At 45.2% G+C, this 19,873-nt stretch overlaps 3 protein-coding genes across 3 annotated transcripts in view; 2 read left to right on the top strand and 1 right to left on the bottom strand.

The window, feature by feature from the left end:
- Positions 1–146: 146 nt before the first annotated feature.
- taf12 (TAF12 RNA polymerase II, TATA box binding protein (TBP)-associated factor) lies at positions 147–3,614 on the bottom strand. Its single transcript, XM_035648356.2, has 6 exons — positions 3,473–3,614; positions 2,585–2,810; positions 1,843–1,920; positions 1,472–1,586; positions 924–1,012; positions 147–793 (listed from the first exon to the last, which is right to left on the bottom strand). The coding sequence occupies exons 2-6, from the start codon at positions 2,663–2,665 to the stop codon at positions 758–760; spliced, it is 399 nt and encodes a 132-aa protein (XP_035504249.1). The 5' UTR covers positions 2,666–2,810; positions 3,473–3,614; the 3' UTR covers positions 147–757.
- Positions 3,615–5,076: 1,462 nt separating this feature from the next.
- si:ch211-79k12.1 (uncharacterized protein LOC568891 homolog) lies at positions 5,077–14,068 on the top strand. Its single transcript, XM_035648110.2, has 7 exons — positions 5,077–5,235; positions 5,852–5,973; positions 6,571–6,769; positions 7,913–8,058; positions 10,185–10,329; positions 12,145–12,289; positions 13,285–14,068. Exons 1-7 carry the CDS (start codon positions 5,184–5,186, stop codon positions 13,370–13,372), a joined length of 897 nt encoding a protein of 298 aa, XP_035504003.2. The 5' UTR covers positions 5,077–5,183; the 3' UTR covers positions 13,373–14,068.
- Positions 14,069–18,145: 4,077 nt separating this feature from the next.
- Positions 18,146–19,873, top strand: part of cadm4 (cell adhesion molecule 4) — a 136,101-nt gene continuing 134,373 nt past the window's right edge. Inside the window, exon 1 of the mRNA XM_035633930.2 lies at positions 18,146–18,577. Coding sequence (XP_035489823.1) covers positions 18,505–18,577 — 73 coding nt within the window. The 5' untranslated portion in view covers positions 18,146–18,504. The remainder of the gene's footprint in view (positions 18,578–19,873) is intronic.

The raw sequence follows: 19,873 nt of genomic DNA, 5'->3' as shown, positions 1-19,873 counted from the left end.
GTCAACATCTGGGGATACTTTCCTGTATCGTTATTTTTAAACCAATTTGCTGTATTACATCAATTTAAATATAGAATCTACAACAATGATTGAAATAAATGTGTTAATGTAATAAAACCTAAGACATTGAATAACAATACAGCACATACATGTCAACAACAAAGGCAAAGAATTTAATTGATTTGTGGCCACTTTTTGTAATTATAAACTATGTATTTAAAAAACAACTAATGAACAGGATCATGTGATTAGAGTAGGTTAACAGGGGAGTCACAATATTTTACTTACTGAACATTTATGATTATCTATTGTCGAAATAACACCGAAGATCATTGTGAGGAGGCAGATTAATCAGTAACATTCGGATCCAAATGCTCTAAAAGTATCAAAAGGCACTGGATACAACAGTAGTCACAATCCAAAAAGAGCATGCCATTCAATGTTTATTCACAAAAATGCAATGAACAGAGCTCTGCCAGACGTAGCTTAATGGAAACAAAACAGAATCAGAGACAATAATTACATTATTGTGTGATGATGCTGGCAAAACACTCAAAGGTTAGGGAGACAGGGCAATGACTCACTAATGTCAAAAGAAGAACAAAAAAAATCCCCACGCAAACCCCTCTCATTCTTGCCCTTAATCCAAAAGATCCCACTTGAAAAGGAAAGAGAAAAAGACTAATGAAAACTATCTGAAAAAAAGAAAGAAAAGACATTAGACAGAGAGGGTACAACACGTTAGTTTACAGTCTTGCTATTTTTTGGTTGTCTTGCGGATCAACGCCATTCTCTGAAATGAAAACAAGAAAAAATCAAAATGTCAGGCCAACCACAAAGCATGTCCATTCCAATACAAAAATAATATAGAAAAATTCAAGAATACTCTTTAAAATGTCCAAACGAGAAAAAGCCCTGCTCACCTGTTTGTGAGCCTCTGTGGTGCAAGCCTTCTTGAACGGCCGGATCTCATCTGAGCCATAACCAGGAATCCACATGTTCCACTGGCGTTCTGAAAAAAAAAGAAGAAGATTAATAATGAATAATATGAACTACTCGGTTCACACGGAAATCTGTCGTCAGGGCTATCGATACCTTGTGAGTAAAGATTGACTCTCACACTCTAATTTCCATCATCATTTTCAAAAATGTTGAATAAGTTGTCAGGGTTATAGAGACAATAATTGATACACCAAACACAGCAAAGCTGGAGAGATGATAATGAGCCTACCAGGGATTTGGAAGCATGCTACTCAGCTTCCTTTTAATGAATCAATTTAATAATCCAAACTATCACACGTTTGATTAGTATGCATAGCAAGTTTGATATCAACTTCTTGCATTTAAAGTAACTGATTAATATCATTATTGCTCAAAATTAATGAGATTACAGTTTAGATTACACACACTTTTTTTTAAAGAACACTTCATTGTGTGACCCAGAGAGCAAGCTTGGAAAAAAGCCACTTACCAAGATGTAACTGAACATCCTTCACTTCCAAGGTGTTGGACTTGCGATGGCGTGCAAGCTGACAGGCTGCTGTCACTACACTCTCTATAAAGTCATCTGCAATTTGCAGCAGCATCTGAGAAAAGACAGGCATTTTCAAAACCATCAATCATGTTCGGTATGAGAAAGCAACACTCCACAAAAGCTGTAAAAAAAAGCTGCTCACTCCATTTGTCATGCAGCTTAGCTTTCAGCAGAATAAAGTTTCAAAATGATGGATGTGCAGCAGGTTAGGGATGCTTTAGGGCAACGACAACAATGCGAGATGTAAGTGGTATTAATTTCACGGGGGGGGGGGGGGGGGGTGCAGTGCTGCACAGTGTTAGACAAACCTCCTCAACATCTTCATCCAGCTGCTCATTTGGGTCAATCTCTCTCACCAGGTCCTGAAGCTTCTTTTTACTGAGCACCTGGAACAGGAAGCAGATGAATCCATTCACTCAGATACAAAAGAGTTCAAGGGAGATGATGTTGTGTGTCTCAATAGCAGTCTAGTGACGGCCAGAATTGCAAAAAAACTAAAAACATTTAGATTAAAATGGCTCAGGAAATTGATTATTGCGCCAAAACATGCCATGATTTGATATGAACATTATATCTATGTTGTGTAAATTTTTTAAATATTTTATGCCAATTATAATGCCAATTTCAAACAGACCAACAACATCACAATCTGTCTCTCAACAACAAAGGGGTATGAATTGGGTACATTTTAACATGATTCTGACCCCGTCTTTGGGTAGCTCTGATATGAAGGAGTATAAGTTCTTCATACTTGTGAGTCAATGCTGGATTTCATAAAGGCTGTGGACACGGTTAGTAGACCGTCCAGCAGGGAACTGCACAACTTGAGCTACGACCAAAATAACGTAAATAACTCAACATATGTATTAGGTACATGCAACTCCACTAAGATGTTTATTACATGTTTCAAAAACAAATATATAACTCTTATTTGCAAGGGAAGTATTACGTGTGTGTGCGCAATTTTAAAGATAACAAGTCCTTGGAAGATACTGTACAGATAATTTGCAGCAACCAGGCAAAGCAGCAGCAGCATCTGACTGGACTGACCTGAGATCCTTCTGGACTACTCCTGCCAGCGGGGCCGGGGGCCCCCAGAACCTTAACAGCCGCCGTGGTGCTGTTAGCCATGCTGCTGGTGGCCACAGGAATAGTGGAGGGAATTTGGGAGTTCCACAGGAGGTTTAAATGATCGTGTCTCCTTCTGAGACACCCGAGTCGAAGATGGGCACAGGTTTCGATGTGTAATCTTCTGTCGGGGACCGCGTCTGTAAATCTGGGGGTAAAGTCGGAAAATATATCATTAATAACTTTGTATACTAAGAAAGTAATAAGGTTAAACAGACAGATCCAATCTGCTTAAACCAGGCAGCAGAATCCTCATGGCAACGCCGTGTATCAATGTTTTATTTTTTCCAGTTCTTGTCAACATGTTTTATCTACTTCAGTTGCTCATGTTACGTTTATTCTGCTCTTATCCGATTTCGTAAGAATAACAATTTAATTGAGTTGCAGTGCTCACGGTTTTTTAATGCCCCCTGTTGAGCAATTTGTTTCCAAATATTCCGTATGGATACTTTTAAACTTTAAGCGCTTTTGTAGAGACCATACATGTTTGCTAGGTGTTTAGCTAAAGACCCATGCAGACATTTGCCGTAAAACGACGCTGTGGGATGAATTGAACGTGTCAAACTGACTAAGCAAACTAACACCACACTAATAAAACACAGTTGCCACGCGGGTAACGGCTCGGCGGTTGTGCGTCGTCAATAAAATAGAGCAAACAAGTACAATGTCGATGCTAACGTAACACTGTGCGCTAAAAACAATAGCAGCTATCAGGCGCTGACGTTAGCCGAGCAGGCTAACCTGGCGGCTAATCTGGCGGCTCTGTGGCACTCCGCATCTCGACTTCACGCGTACAAATTGGCAACTCACCCGACAAAACGAACACTATCTGTCCATGTCCACGGTGCCGTTGGCCGTAATGTCCGAGATTGGCACAGAAAGACCGCCTCAGCTTGCCTCTGCACAGCTAGCAAAAATGATCGAGGATAATTTTCACTACTTCCGCTTTGTCCTCAAGTATTTCCGGTGGCAACGCGGCGCCTCTACTCTGCCGCCTGCTGGTCATTCCGCGGAACTACACTAGGATTCAACACAGAGGTGCGCTCCAGTCCTTGAGGAGGGTCTCGGTGAGTACGATGCAATCTGGTTCCCACAAGCCCACATTTTTCAAGGTTTTCTCCACATATATATGTAATCTATATAATTCGATTTATTGAAAAACAACACTTAACAATGACTGTGAATGAGGGAAGGGGTCTCAGACTTTTGGATCCCACGTCTGAGGAGATTCAAGTGAATCAAGGTTTGAGTTTTATTATTTGTCACGAGTAGGCAAACACAGGGTTAGTGGTACGATGAAGTGAAAAAATGCGGGCTGAGAATAGGTCACTTGATGGAAAGAAAATAAAGGACAGACATATGCATATGGGTACAAAGAGTCAAGGGAAGGGGTGGCATAAAAATAGCAATAAGATATACATAGATAGGTCACGTGTCTTATAATAGGTCATTCAGCAATTAATGTCTCCTAATACACATTCATACAAACAACGGGGATATATTCTTTACATTCGCTGTATTCAGGAAACAGGCAATTGACAAATAAGTATTTCGGGTTAATGGGTAAAATGCAACTTTACTTTAACCCATCAAATTTTAAACATTATTTGAAATGGATTACCGCAAGGCATCAGATAATAAGTCATTTAAATAAGGAACAGACAAGACAAGGTGGTAAAGAATCTATAATTCCTACATATTCAACACATTGTTTGACTGATATTTGTTAGTGTTGTCATGTTTAGGTCTGTTGTAGATGCAGCAAGACGCGCAGCTTACACGCCGACCTCTAAGTGAGAATTTAATACTTTAGAGTCCCTCAGTCCAAAGATGTCAAGTGTTAGTGTGCGTAGGCCACAACAAACTATCTCCGAGAGCTTGACTGAATGAGTCTCTTTTGATTCCACCTCCTGTTCAGCTCTGGTCAGCATCTAATGAATCAAAGGTCATAGAAAATGAAGCGTAAAATGTTTTGCTTGTTCGGCATTGCATATCACGGCAGGGAGTTTCAAAGCTCCGTGTCGAGACCTCTCTCCAGTTCCGTGGAACGCCTTCAGAGGAACTCTGGCCTCAACAACACGAAGCTCAGACTGAAGACGTGATAGGTCTGACCCTCCTCGGAGACAAGTGACGTGCTGGTAGAGGATTTGATCATTGGAGCAGCAGCCGCTTTTCCATTTACTGTTCACATAAAAAAATATTTCAGGCTTGAATTCAAATAAAGCAAAAGCAAAAGCACAAATACAACTCAAAACCATAGACATGTATTAAGGCTTGTTGAGCAATTTACTTTCAGCTGTATAATGATTTGCATGGATTGTTTTTTTTGTGTGTGTGTGTGTGTGTGTGTGTGTGTGTGTGTGTGCTTCAGAATTGGAACCCGCTTCCTGACAAACATAGAACTGAAAGCCACTCCCACACTGCCTCATACATAAATAGTGAGCAAACTTTCATTTCTGATAAGAGACTGCGTAGGACTGCTCACTGTTTTTCTGACACTGGAAAGGTTTTTTTCGCAGCCATGAAAGTACTTCTTGTTTTTGCTCTGGTCGTCCTGATTCATGGCAGTTATGGTAAATATGTTTGCTTTTTTATTCCCTTGTGCACTGTTCTACAGTCTTCTTTAAGAGTGGAATCGTATTGTAATAGATGTTTGGTTTAGTCCTCTTGTCTGCTCCTGTTTTTTTTTTGTGTAAATCATGTTCATACAGCTGCTGTTCCGATGTCTTATTTTGTGTGTGTTTGTGCGCACCTCTAGAGGAAACACAAACTCTGCTGTAACACTGATATGTTTCCCCAATAGTAAAATATTTGCGTTGCGCAGTAAATCCCCCCCCCCCCCCCCCCCCGGAAGTGGGAGGAGCATTGGCTTTGTTGCCACCAGTGTCTGTAAAGTGGATGAACCTGCTTGCTGCTTGGTCATGTGGCCATGGTGACATTGAAAGTATTGGCAGTTTTCCAGCAGGAGCCTGAAACAAATGGCAGGAAAAGGGAGAGGTTGTTTTCAAAGACGTTTTACCCAGAACAGCAGCTGGATCCCCGGTGCAGCTCAACATGCTTTCACCCCTTCGCCCCCCCCCACACGCACACACACACACACACACACACACACACACACACACACACACACACACATCTATTCATGTTGTGATCAATAACCCGGCATCTGTAATCTCTGTCCACATGCAGCCACTTTGCTCATTAAAGGGCCGACCCATCCGGTTCTGGAAGGGGAGAGGGTCACACTGGAGTGCTTGTACACAGACTCTGAGGCCAACATCAGCCAGGTCCACTTTGAGGTCTTCTCCAAGGTGAGCCGGGGGAACAAAAGCGTGGGCGAGCGTGAGAGAGAACACAAAACAAAGGGAAGAAGTGACGAATTGGAAATGCTCTCTCCTCTCAACGTTTTAATGTCACTGTTTGAGGTATTATCAAATTGTAAAATTATTTAATGACTCTTGAGCGACGCTGTCGGTTCATGCAAGGGAGGACGGAACAGTCACCAAACATTTCCCTAGCCTTCATAGTCTAAACCAGTTTACACCGCCTGTCCCTGGACGGGCAACAGCTCCATGCAAATATCACAGCAAGCAGCTGACTGCTGTGTGGTTTAACACAGTGGGGGATTTTATAGAATCTGTAATACATTAAATGTAATCCACCAAAATCCTCGACAGAGTAATTTGCGATGTGATTATGCCACTTTTGGATAACACCTGAATCTCAGAATATGCAGTTAAACAGACCAACTAGCATCGCCATGATCCACAAAAATGATTGTCATTTTCCTCCCAGAATCTTACATGTTTTTTTTGTTAACCTTAATTTACTTGGATATGTAAATGAAAGTTTCTCCTTTCTCTGTTTCCCTTTGTCCCCCCCCCCCCCCATTTCTTTCTCTTCACCAGTACATACAGAGCTGGCGTCAAGTTTATGAGCGCTCACTGTGCTTCTATTTGACTGAAATTGAGCAGACCGGTGACAGTCTAGTGCTGTCCATCCCCCAAGCAGGAAAGTACTATGAGGGGCCTTATCGCTGTGTGTCCAACGCTGAAAATGTGACCGCACCGGACAACTCCTCCGAGCCGCTGGCCATCAAAGTTCATTGTGAGTGCCTGCTGCTGGGGTTGATATGAGTGGGAGCTGGGTGGGAGCTGTGTGCAGAGAGTTTATCAAACAATGACTCTGTGTCACCATAGTTCCCCTTTGCCACATTGAGAAACCTTGGAATTTCCGTGTCTGTGTTATGCAAAGGCCAAAGAGATTTCTGCAGGAATGGGAATCTATACTCATAACCTCGATTAATGCAGTAGGCGACTTGCAAGTGAGACACAGTTTTCCGAGTTTCACTTTTCCTATAAGTATATGTGTGGCATAGCTGCGGACACTGACATTACTAACTAACGGGGAAACTGAATGCACATCGGTGAAGAGTCCGGGTGAAAAAAAACCCAACATATTAGAGAAACTCTGAATCCTTGTGATTTTACTCATATTTCCAACCAGCGGAGAGATTTTTTCAGACAACTTTCCTCGCAGTGAGAGACAGAAAAACACATTAATAGTTAATAGCACAAGAAATATCTATGCAATGCAGCCGCACAAACAAAACAACTGCAAAATAAAAAAAGTACACATCCAATGCAAACACTGTGTTAGTTATGATAGGTTGACTACAGGCTTTTCAGAATCTCATCTCTGCACTTCAAAAAAAGCAAAGACGCAGTGCCGTGGCAGGACACACAATTGCATGAAATGGCATCCGCGGCATACCTAGTCATATCATCAGTGTCCTCTATCATCTCGGTGGTCCTCACATCTACAAATCGTAACGCTGTTCGATAGGCCCCCCGGTCTCATGGGGGGGAATCAATAAGAGGCAAAGATTAGAATGGACAAAAGGCCCGAAGGCGACAGTGGAGGAGAGAAGCCGGGAGCTGGATGGACGTGGGCCACTTATTGAGATGGAAGAGAAAATGAGCCATTATTCACAACACTGCCTCTCTAAAGACTTCGATAAGATGAAGCCGATTATCATCATTATCGATTGCTTGGTGCTGCCTGTACCACTGGGGGGGCATTCATACTTGAGCCCATATGCTCAAATAGACTCAAAAGATGTGTTTACCAGCTGCCGCCACCGCCAAACACACTGTATATTCAGTCGCACCCCATGACTCTTAAAGCTTCGGTTAACTTTCTTGCTTCACTAATGCCCCATTGCGCTTCCCTGTCCTCGCAACGCCTCAGACATGGGAGAGCTGTCGCTGATCAGGGAAGGGTACACCAGCTACATGGGTGTCCCGCGGGAGCTGAAGGTGCAGCTCGGGGATGACGTGGTGCTCAAGTGCTCTGCCAGCTCGTCGGAGATGCCGAGCTACTTCTGGCACAAGGAGGTGAGAACGCCTCAGGAATGTGTCCTCATCATGGATTTGGATACTTGTCATTCTTTCTCTCGCGCGCTTCCCTCCCCCTTTCGACGTGACCTCTTTATTCCTTCCCGTCCAGTCTCTTGGATTTTTTTTTCTTTCAGGCAATCTCTCAACCTTCTCTCCTCCTCCAGCACGCCTCTGTCTTTCCTCCTGACTTCCTCACGCCGTTCGCCTTTTGTCTTTCTATCCCCTCCAAAGTGCTCTGTGTTTAAGTGACCGGTTGGCTTAGGCCCACCTCTCGAAGGGGATTGCAACTTGCCCACTTACAGAGGATTAATAGTGTAATGAGGTCTAGACAAGAGCCAGTCAACCTGAAAACAATTATGTGAAGAGATTTCTAATGATTTTTTTTTTGTGTGTGTTTGGTTAACCGGCATTGAATTATTCAACTGGGCTCTTCGCTGGCTGAAGAAACCCCTCGCCCGGGGGAAATTAAGACATCTCGGTGTAAAATGCTATTGTGACAACAGACAAGTGAAACAAGAACAGAGTTGATGAGCTGGCAGAGGCGCTGTGCCCTTCTGATGACAATATGGTATTGCACTTTCAATGTGTCATCGAAATCACCACCGCCGCCACTCGAGGGTAACAGGTGTAATGAAGCTGTGAGGATGTCTCGGGAACGGGCAGACGTAATAGCCAAGTTTCCTCTTTTGTTATTCTTCTTGAAAAAAATTGGTGTGGGGTTAATACACTTGTTAAAGGGTCACCGCTAATCCTGGTTTTAAAATGGGCTTACAAGTGCAAATCCAATTCAGTGCACATTTCATACAACTAATGCTGTTTGTCCGCCACGTGGTCGCGTGCAGTGCTGCCGGTGTGTGTCATAATCGGTTAAGTACGCAGCGCTGACATTTTGCTGAAGTTATTGTCGGCGCGAGTGACAGGTCCGTCGCCTGGAATCGTTTGGCTCAGCGGCTCAGTTTGGCTCAGCGGCGTGATTCACCTGTCGATGTACTCGCGCAGCATTTACATAAGTCACAAGACCTTAGGAAAAGAGGAATGACACATCCGAGGGGAGGGAAAAGACGAGGCGGAGCGTTTGATGGGTGCCTTGTTTGTGTGTCTTTTTTTCTGTGTGTGTGTGTGTGTGTGTGAGCCCCACTGTATGTTGGACAGCAATGGATATGGTGCCGGAAGTGGCATCAGCGTGGCCCACTTTGACAGACAGTCGCCATGGACACACTGGCCCCTGGTAATGACAGCAGCACAGAGGCAGCAACGGGCCACTGCTTTGGGAGCCAGTGGATTTGCATACAAAATACTGCTTTGGCCAGACCTGGCCTTTATGGGAAATCCTCTTAATTCAGATCCATTCAAATTGAAATGGACTTTCTTGGCAGGAGCTCCAGCTCTCAGGAGCCAAATCATTTGCATGGTGTAATGTCTTTTTTTTTTTTTTACCCCCTTTCTCCACGTTCATTTGTTTTTCCAATCCTTGTGTTTGGCCCATTATTTTTTTCCTCCCATGTTGGGCTCTGTCTCATAATAGTGCTGCTATTTTTGTGTCAACAATTCATCCCGCTCCCTTGCCATCTCATTATGTGTTGTGTTAACAGTGTGTCGCCGCAGCAACATAATTCTTTGCGGATGATGGCGTTATCTGGGTTATTGACTTGTGTCAGTGTGTGTTCATTCATTTGGGATTACCGTCCAGGTAAACACACTTCCTCCGGGACCTTGCGGCCTGCTGTCTGAGGGCCACACACAAGCAGATGTTTCTGTCTCTGTCCCACCACCATTGGCAGTCTCTCCATTTCCCCCCATCTCGTCCTATTTTGCCTTTTTTCTTTGTCCCTCTTCCCACAATTCAATAACGCTGTCTGTCTCTTTTACACCTCTTCTTCTCCCTCCCTTTTCTACCCTTGTCATATATGATAAATGTGTTCCTTTTCTCTTTCTGTCCCTTTTATCAACCTGCATTGTTTAGTCTTCTCTTGTGCTCTCAGCTAAGCACAATTTAAACTTTCTTCTAATTTGTCTCAATGCGCTGCGAACAATCTGGCCAGTGGAATATTGTTTCTGCCCACATTTGTGTTTGTCCCGCTCTCTCACACGCTCTCTCGCATGTCTCTGTCTTTGCATTTCAGGGCAGCGACTGGATCCTGCCTTCCTCCACGCTGACCCTGAACAAGGTGAGCGCGGCGGCCGAAGGACAGTACACATGCATGGCTAGTCATCGTTCCGTGGAGTCGCTCAGCAAGAAACGCACCGTCAGAATCACCGTACTTCCAGGTAAGAAAGGCTCTTTGTACTGAGTGAGCCTCCAGCTGTTTTGGTTTCTTTCTCACTTCCCCTTTCCAAAAAACTGGTTTGGTATTTCTTCATAACTGTTAGGAAATTTAGATATGACCAGGAAGGTCAGGTGTTTACCGCACCAGGTGCGTAAGAGGAAGTTGTAAAACCTTGTATAAACCATGTCATGCCCTTTTTAAGGAACAGGGTTGAGGTTCAATTTAATTGCGATAGAAATTCTGAAAAAGTAGGAAGGAGGCTGAAAAGGCGACAGAAAGTCCCAAATGAAATTACCTCCAAAATGTCAAAGGACAACAGCACTTACTTGAAAGCATGAGAGGATAATTCCAACATAAAAAATGATTTTACCTGACCTTTGATATTCTTTTCAACAAACATACATAACACAGAGCAATTAGAAGTTGAATTTTTGTGCTTTATAATCATGATATTACATGTTTTTAGGATTGCTTGATTTTATTTCATTACCTCAGCCGAGGGGGTCATGTTCGGTTTGTTGGCTTGTTGTTGTTTTTTTTAGCAGGATTAGTCCAAAAGTGTAGGAGGGATTTGAACAAAGATAAAAGGTCTCAGGTAACAGGTGATTAAATCTGGATTCCTCCCCCCGAAAAAATAATAATGTGTTTTTGAAGGATTCTTTACCAGTGTCCCGCCTTGGCTAGTGCTCTTGTTTTATTTCATCTATCATTTTATTTCATCTATCTTTTCGTCCTCAAATGATTTAGATGCCCCCACACGGGACTTCATAAAACCATCAGAAAGTACACAGTACATGATAATAATAGATGACAGTCACTAGTAACTCCCTGATCAGAAGTTAAAAAGTCTGTCAGCTCGTAAAGACAGCTGCCTGCAGAGTGACAATTTGTCTTTGTCTGAAATCAGTATGACTGACAAATCTTGTCTCGTCGTTGCTCGTGAAACATGAATCTTGTATTCAAGTAGGAGGACTAATTTCATTACAACATTATAACTAATCCAATTCACAGCACTTCATCTATCTCCATCATCTTTATCAGTGACCTGTGAGATGACGGCGCCGTGTTAATGCACCGCCGTTTTGAAACACCCTCCTCCCACCCGGCAGAATTCATAAGCCTTGGGACTTCAATCACTGAAATTACACAACCTCTAAAAATGCAATTAAGCCAATGCGTGTTATTTATTATGGTAGAGTTATCTTATTACCACTGCAATTGACTCATTGGTCACTGAGCTCCACCGTGTCTCCAGTATCTTCTCTGAAGCACGTGTACTAATTAAGAAGGTAATAATTATTCGATGCTGGAATAATGTTTGCTCGCCCCTGGACGGTCCTTTGAGCAAAGGTTGCATGTCACTGCTGGTGCCTTTAACTTGCACGACAATAGCAACCGCAAACCTTCCGTAAAAAATTCCCGGTGCAATCCCGTGTGACTCCGGCTGCCAAGAAATCCTCTGTACATAAGCAATTGCTGAATATGTGAGCACACAATGTATTTTGTGTGTTGCCTCTTGAAATTGTCATAACCTTCATTTTTTTAAATGTTTACCTTTTTTTCCAGTGCTCTAAAGAAAGGTTTCAGAACGTCAGATGCTATTTGGAAATTTAGAAAATTGATACACGTGATGGGGATAATCATTTATTCATAATTTTTTTGAATCATCACAGACCAACATACACTGTTTTCTTCCACAAACAAACAGGAGGTGCTGTCAGGAGCTTTGCCTGGAGGCGGCAAGCTCATAGTTTAGCTGATTTGAGATTCCATGTGATGCATGCTTCCCTTCATGTCCGACTGATCTGTCTCACAGAGGGTGCCCCCTGGTATGAGTCCAGTAATGGCCGTCTCATTTTGATGACCTCGGCGGCGGCTGTGGCTCTCTTGGTGTTCATCCTTTCCGTGAGCGTGTTCCTGTGCCGCAGGGCCAAGCAGGCCCAGGCCAGCAGGGGACCCATGTAAGAAACGACTGTGTGTGTGTTTGTGCCTGCTCCTCCGTCATGATAAACAATCCCTTTGCTCTGCGCCTGTGATCTTCATCTTAAATCATGTTCAGCATCTGATGGATAATGTGCCTCCGAACACAAGCGAGTGCGTGCGTGTGTTTGTTTGATTTCTTTGAAACGCTTCATCCAGTTTTCCCTAACTCAGCCCCCCATCTCTCCCAAAGTTTGATTTATATTACAGATATGGCTATTTCTGCATTATTTGCCTCGTGCGATAGAACCAGGGCCATTTCAGATACTGTGTGGGTATTTTGTGTGCCAGTGTGCACTTGGTATATACCTCACATTGTGTGAAATGTGCAGACGTTTACTTGTGTTTTAAAAAGCCTCACCCACACTCAATATCAGTCTGCCTGTGCAGGTCTGACCTACTTGACCCCAGCCTTGATCTCTTCCGTGCTCCCTCCTCTGCCCCGCGCGTCTTTCCACACACTTTCTACTTATGCAAAGCCTGGGCTAATAGCACCGGGTTGACCTCTGTGACAGTATGAAAATGGCTGCAGCAATGATGAGAACATTAGTGGAATATTCCTATTAAACCCGTATTTTGACAGCGTGTGCAGGTACACCTGACCCCGTGCAGCTTTGCTCATTAACTTCTTTGAGGGCTGAAAAAAGACAGGATTTCCATAAGTTCCACCATAAGAGCATAAGAGCACACTTCCTTCATTTTGTCCTAGTGGTGGCATTGAAGGAACAATAGTTTAATCCTTACAGATGTGGCTGGGCATGTGCTGCCCTGAGTATATGAGCATGTGTGTACAAAGACAGACAGAGAGCGCAAGCGAGACAAATGCACTTTCAAATCACTGGCCAGGTGTGGCTCCATCGCTCAGTTCTAGTCTACAATTTCCTAACTTATACTTTGCTAGTGCCTACTGGGAGGTCGATATACTGGTAATCATGCTCCTCTGTCTTTCCTTCTCTTCCCCTCTCTCTCTCTACAGTGACGACCGGTCTCAGAAAAAGCCCATCTACAAAGGCAGCTCCGAATCCCTACCCTCTGCCTGCGGAGACAAACAGCCTTTGGTGTGACTGCAAAGGCAGGTGGAAGGATGAGGAGATGGGGGAGGAAGATAGAGCGAGAGACACGGAAGATGGAGAGGGTGGTGGGAAAATGAGGGATGGCACAGAAAGTATACTTAAAGTAGGAGGAAATGGTATAGGGTTATGGATGGTCACATTGGGAAAGGAGGGAAGGAGGGGAGGCAAACTTATTGAAAGACTGTCGGGAATCAAAATAAGCGGCAAGCTGGGTATGAAAAACAAACTGAAGGGCAAGGGATTTTCTTTAGAGACATAGAGGGCGCTTTGCTTGCGGGTGATTGCAGTTATGCGTCAGGAACAGAAAGGTGGGCAATTTTATCTTCATTTATTCTGCAGCGTGGAAAATGTTGAGCTACATTCTTACCAAAAGCGATGTTTGGGGGGTGGGGGGTAATTCTTGTTCACTGCACTGAGATGAAAAGACGTGACGGAAGACGCAATTCTGTCCTTTTCTGCAAACATAATTACTCTGCTGTATTACGAATGAACCTATTGGGTTATAGGTTAAGGATTTATTTTGTTGATTGGTTTCCCTTTGAACCTATTTTCGTTGTTATTCCAAAGAACAACCAGCACAAAGAATCTGTGAAAATGTTATCATCGACAGCTCTTGAGCACATTGCACTCTACAATTTAATTTACTGTACTTTGGATTTCTTCTCTATTAAATGGCTTCTTTTTTCATTTTTTTGTTACTGTGCTTCTGTGTGCCATTGATTTTGTTCCACTTCAGAGATAGAAAGGAGACTGGGGAATATTGACGACGTGCTGAAAGCCTGACACGCGCGCTTGTTTGGCCGCACATCTTCTTGATCCAGTGCTGTCTCTGTCTTGCATCAGCTTGTTTACCAACCTTATACCTTTCAGTATGTAAGACCTTACACCAAAGCAATGACTTTAACTCATAGTTCTGGGCCTGCCCCCCCATCTGCCAGGAAGCAGGAAAAAAACAACGTCCTCTGTCAGTTCGGCTCAAAAAGCAAAACACATTACCTTCACATCTACACAAAGTCAGGTAACCTTGCAGCCTTGCCTATTCATCGTAAGAGCAGCCACGACAAGCCCCTCTGCTGCTGGACCAGATTTAGTCTAGTTTTTTTTCTGATTCCCCGAAAAAATAATCATCGTAGCCTACAACTTCATCTTTTTTAATTTTCTCCTCTGTTGCCTTGTAACCCTTACCGCCGCGCCACGGCACCATCACTTATTACCATAACTTGTGCCCATAACGCTGAGAATTTCATTACACTTGTCTGTTGAAGTTATGTTGGGTTTTATGCGGTTTTATTATCGGTGTGTGGTTGACCGTAGGCCATCGTTAATAATGGGCGAAGTGGCAGTTCAACACTGACACTCCATTAACGTGTGCATGCGCCACAGAGCACAGCCAGGATAATGTTATTAAACTGATTATTCAAACCCCCCGTGCAGCTCGCCTCCATCCCTTGCCGAGTATTTTAAACAGACTCCTTGTATTTCTTCTGCAACTCTTCCAACTTCTGCTTGCTTTCTATCTTATGGCCAATCCTAGATAGGGAGGCTATAACCAAAATAGAAAGATTTTATTTTAAGAAAAAGAGTCACGCTCTGTGAAAAAAAAAAAATCGAAAAAAAAATCCAATGCTGTAAATTCAAAATGCCCTCCTGCATGTGAAATGCCAGCGAGCATCATTTTGTTTTGGCCTTTGAGTCATTCATGAGTGAAAAGCTGAGTGCTCCCTAGTGGGCTTTGGTCCAGGGGCTTCATTCGGTTGGCTAGAAAAGACAAGATTATGTATCAGGAACTTCACAGAGTGGAGCTTTCCCTGAGGTACAAGGCTCTGGTTGAGGGGGAGAGAGAGGTACGGTTTACAGTGACATTTTGACCTTGATAGTGCCTCATGGATAAGCCACCGGGCAACAGCTCAGGGCGATGCAGGAGCTGTGCACAGAATACAGAGCAGCCGGAATGCTTTGTCCAGTCTGGATCCCAAGTCAGGTATAGGCAAACGTCCTGAAAGCCCCCCGGTACACAAACCTACACGCAAAGGTGACATATACCCAACATGACACCTCATTGACTAATGCCCCAATGTGCCAGATATTTGCAACCGTATGCCATCGGCCACTGCTGTTCCTCGTCACGGTCACTTGGTTTTTGTGTGTTCATCTTGCATATGCTGTGTCGAACGTCTGAAAATGAAGGAGTGAAGTTTGCTGGTGAAGCAGGTGTTTTCCCTCATTACTTCCTGACAATGCCCCATCTGGTGCGCGGGAGCGACTGCCACTGACTCCCTGCCAAGTGGGGAACAAACACTCGCAGAGAGGCTGACAGGGAAGAATGGGATGGGATGGGAATTGGGAAACGAACGGGGGGGGTGCAAATTAACCTCGCCAAAACAACAAGGTTAAAACATATGTCAAGAAAGAAACTCACTTAGCAGAGAGAGAGAGAGAGAGAGAGAGAGAGAGGGAGAGAGCCTGGAGCTGAGACTTTCACACAGATCCACGAGTCGAGGTCAGATATGAGGCAAGCGCTCAAAGCAACTTTGCGGAAGTCAAGGGCAGAAATATTAATTTTAATGCTAACCGACCACTTTGAAGCCTCACTGCCAGTTTGAACTTCTCTGACTATTTGAACCAAACTGACCAGAAGTGTCTGGAGGATTTGTGGCAGATGAGAGAGACGCCAAAGCAGATTTCAGACCCATGACGTGCTACGTCCAATGTTACCTGAGGGGGGCGCCAACGATACAGTTTCCAAGAAACACACATTCAAGCCTTATTGGTGGCTCTGAGGAGCCCATGGTATAACAGTAGATTAGGGAGGGAGGCGGAAAAAAGGAGATGTGGAAACAGAAACAATTTCCATAATGGAGCTGCGCTCTCTGACTAGAAAACACAATTATGGGCAAACTATGGCCACAGCATGAGGGTACATTTAAAGAGGCCCTTTAGCAGGACCTAATAGGCCCTGACTACAGATGAGCAGAAACACTGGCTCACAAGTTTTTTGTTCTGGGCCATTACCTTCACTCTGAACGGCGAATTAACTGAACACAATCAGGTCTGTTCCCGGCTCTCCTTGATGAGTCCTGTGCACATTTTCGTCGACAACGCAGCTCCTACAAGAAAATGTCTCCCGACTTGACGCTGCTCCTGCACATAAGTACGGTGGCCCTGAAGTGCCAACCACGACAGCACACCACAACACGACAACAATTCCCACAACACGACAACAACTCACACAACGCGACAGCAATTCACCACAACGCGACATCAATTCACACAACACGACAACAACTCACACAACACGACAGCAACTCACACAAGGCGAGAGCAATTCACCACAACGCGACTTCAATTCACACAACACGACAGCAATTCACACAACACAACAGCAATTCACACAACACGACAGCAATTCACACAACACGACAGCGGGGCGAAAGTAGCCTCTGCCGAATATTGCATCCACACTGTAACTTTATTTCTGGAGATCTGTGGTTTTTACCAGCTTATGTTTCTGGTCAATTTGGCTCAATCGAAGCAGAACTCGCCATAACACCAGCCCGTGGTACGTAACCGTGTTGGAATTAGTTTTGTATCCAACTTGAAACTGACTTCAGCCGTGGTCGGGAACCGCTGGCTTGATAAACGTCCCAGGCCGGTGTTATGGCGTGACTATCACGAACATAACTGAGTGATAACACGGATAATACATATTGTAACTCCTGTCTTTATATGTTTCTCTTTACACAGTACCTTTCCCCTTCACTACCGATGGAGAAACTGCGAACGTTAACTTAAGCATTGTAAATGACAGACTGTGCAACCAATTAGGAAGAGGATCAGTGTCCAATACTTACTTACCATTTCCTCACTTTGCAGAGTTTCACCAATGCTGTTGTGTTGCGTCGATTTGCTGTTGTGTTGTGTGATTTGCTGTTGTGTTGTGGCGTTTTGCTGTTGTGTTGTGTTGTGGCGAGTTGCTGTTGTGTTGTGGTGGGTTGTGTTGCTGTTGTGGCAAGTTGTGTTGTGTCGTGGCGTTTTGCTGTTAACTTGTGTAAGTTGCTGTTGTGGTTTGCACTTCAGGGCCCCGTTCATATGAGATCATGCGACTATAGCGTCCTGTTGTTGTTGTTGCTCAAATAGGCAAAAAATGGTTATAAAGTCTTATAATAAAAAAAAACATCCTGCCATCAGAATAGAATAGAAAAAGGTGAGTCGCCTGACATGCAAATGAATCAACACACACACACACAAGCACACACACGCACACGCACACACACACACACACACACACACACACACACACACACACACACACACAGAATAAAGTCACTGATTAATCTGCATCTTTTTTCCAATTGACTCCGGCGAACAATAAATGACTGCAACATTGTTGTCTCTGCCCCGCAATAAACATCTGCTTCATTTTCATCATCTTAATCATTGTGGAGCGCACCCTCTTCGGTCCGCGGAGCTGAATTTGAAATAAATTGGTTATTTGCGTCTGAAAGTTAATGTTGGTTATCAATCACGTTTAGAGCGAATTGAGCGCAATTAATTGGAAGATGCAGCCCCCACCCCCCACCCCCTCACCCCCACAGCGCTCTCCTTCAGTATAGCCTATTCCCTTCTTCCTCTTTTTTTTAAGCCCAGCCCCTCCATCTCATCCGCACATCCCCTCCACCTGCTCCTGCTCTCTGCAATTGGCCAGGATGGCACGCAGGCCCGCCTCATTGGCAAGATTTTAAATACTCTTACAGTGGAGAGAAACCAAGAAAGACCGGCTCGTCCGTCACATCCAGGCACTCGCAGGCAGAGGAATTGTGTGCGGGCGTGCGTGCGTGTGCGTGAGAGAGAGAAAGAAAGGGAACATTACTATGTGAGCACCCGCTGTTGCGCACTGAGCGCTTGATAAAACACACACACACACACTCCTCCGAGCACTGTCGCGCACACAAACACTGACACCACTCGCGCTCACTCTCTCACTCACTCACACACACACGCACACGCACAGACGCTGCAGGCGCCGCCGGAGAGTGAACCTGCGGGTTCCTGTCACTCTGATTTCTTCGAGGAAGAGGAATACTGAGCAAGACGTCCGACCGGGGGGAATATCGGCGACGGCGATGGCTTTCGCGACCGTGTGGAACTACTGCGTCCCGCTCACCGTCATCACAGTCGCCTGCTTGGTGCGCACCGGTAAGGCTCGTGTGAATGAGTGCTATGTGAATGTGAATGTGCCCCCCCCCCCCCCCCCCCCCCCCCCCCAGATGTGTTGGGGGGGCTTCCCAGTGCAAGTTTGCCGAAGTTTCCCCCCCCAAAGAAGAACCAGGAGAACACTGCCAGGCGAGGGGGAGGAAGGGGGAGCGCTCCGCGGGACGACCACACGTGCAGGTTTCTTTCAGTCTACCACCGTCCTGCGGACCGTTTATTAGTGTTTCACCACTGGTTAATTCGAATCAAAGCCCCTTTGCGCAGGTAGGGTCTGCAACCGTTTTTTTCTCTCTCCATATACTTGGGATATGAGTCATTGTGTTGACCACTTCTCCAAAGTGATAAGCTGGAAAGACCCCCCGGAATGAAAACAAAAGTGAAACAGGCACGGCACGGGCTCGCCATTTGCTCTTTTCGCCCACACGGGAAATGTTTTAAGAAATCTACTTGACCCTTGTGCGTCATAGAATTTATATTAGCCCCCCCCCCCCCCGTCCGTCCGTCGGGCAGACCGTGAAAACATGTCGTGACACAGACTATGTCCCCCTTCTGTGCACGGAACCAGGCGCGCACAGGGCTCCGGGTGAACACTGACAGCCACATGGGAGCGCGTAACAAATGCCCGCAGTGGACCAGGCGCGTATCCCGCGCGCCGGACTCGGCGGCGGCGGCGGTGGTGGTGTCGTGTCACTGAATTCATATTCTACACAAGCGCGAGCTGCTGACGGGACCTTTGGAGACCACACTTTCCTCAGACACAGTGACATCAAGCGATCCGTCGCGCAGCCCCCCTGACGGCACCCGCCGTGTGCCCTTTGTTGCTTTGCTGTCTCCCCCCCCCACTGTGGAACACCGCGGCTTAGGACAGCTCCGCGTCGCCTCCGTCACGGTGCACGGTGTTTCGTGGTCACTACCCATAGCGGTGCATCTGCAGTTCATAACTGCGAACGACCTGGGCGTCATGGTGTCCCGTGTGATGCAGACTCCAAACAAACCTTTTTTTGAATTCCACCCAAAGCCTCAGCGGTTCTGACCGTAACGAGGGGAGCGCGCACGGATTGCTGCTTCAACGGCGCGCATCCCGTGGTTGTTGTGCCCGGTGGGGTTTTGTTTACCTGGTCCGGAGGCAGTGAGGGGGTTAAGCGCTCGGCGGGGCATTGTCACCTTTGCTGTGCTGTGTTGATGTCTCTTGTAGCTTACAGATGGGAAAGCTGCTTTTGCTCCGTAGACGTTCTCCTGGCTGCACTGACACCAACCTCACCGTGCCCTGTGCATTGATTC

Source organism: Scophthalmus maximus, chromosome 1, assembly GCF_022379125.1.
Source record: "Scophthalmus maximus strain ysfricsl-2021 chromosome 1, ASM2237912v1, whole genome shotgun sequence".
Classification (NCBI taxonomy): domain Eukaryota; kingdom Metazoa; phylum Chordata; class Actinopteri; order Pleuronectiformes; family Scophthalmidae; genus Scophthalmus; species Scophthalmus maximus.
This window is presented reverse-complemented; position numbering and strand designations above follow the sequence as displayed.

Coding starts and splice junctions, on each gene's coding strand:
- taf12 (XM_035648356.2), bottom strand. CDS start 2,665: ATGGCTAACAGCACCACGGCGGCTGTTAAGGTTCTGGGGGCCCCCGGC. Junction 1,921..2,584: donor GTAGTCCAGAAGGATCTCAG/GTCAGTCCAGTC, acceptor TTCCTGTTCCAG/GTGCTCAGTAAAAAGAAGCT. Junction 1,587..1,842: donor TGGATGAAGATGTTGAGGAG/GTTTGTCTAACA, acceptor GTCTTTTCTCAG/ATGCTGCTGCAAATTGCAGA.
- si:ch211-79k12.1 (XM_035648110.2), top strand. CDS start 5,184: ATGAAAGTACTTCTTGTTTTTGCTCTGGTCGTCCTGATTCATGGCAGT. Junction 5,974..6,570: donor ACTTTGAGGTCTTCTCCAAG/GTGAGCCGGGGG, acceptor TCTCTTCACCAG/TACATACAGAGCTGGCGTCA. Junction 6,770..7,912: donor GCTGGCCATCAAAGTTCATT/GTGAGTGCCTGC, acceptor GCAACGCCTCAG/ACATGGGAGAGCTGTCGCTG.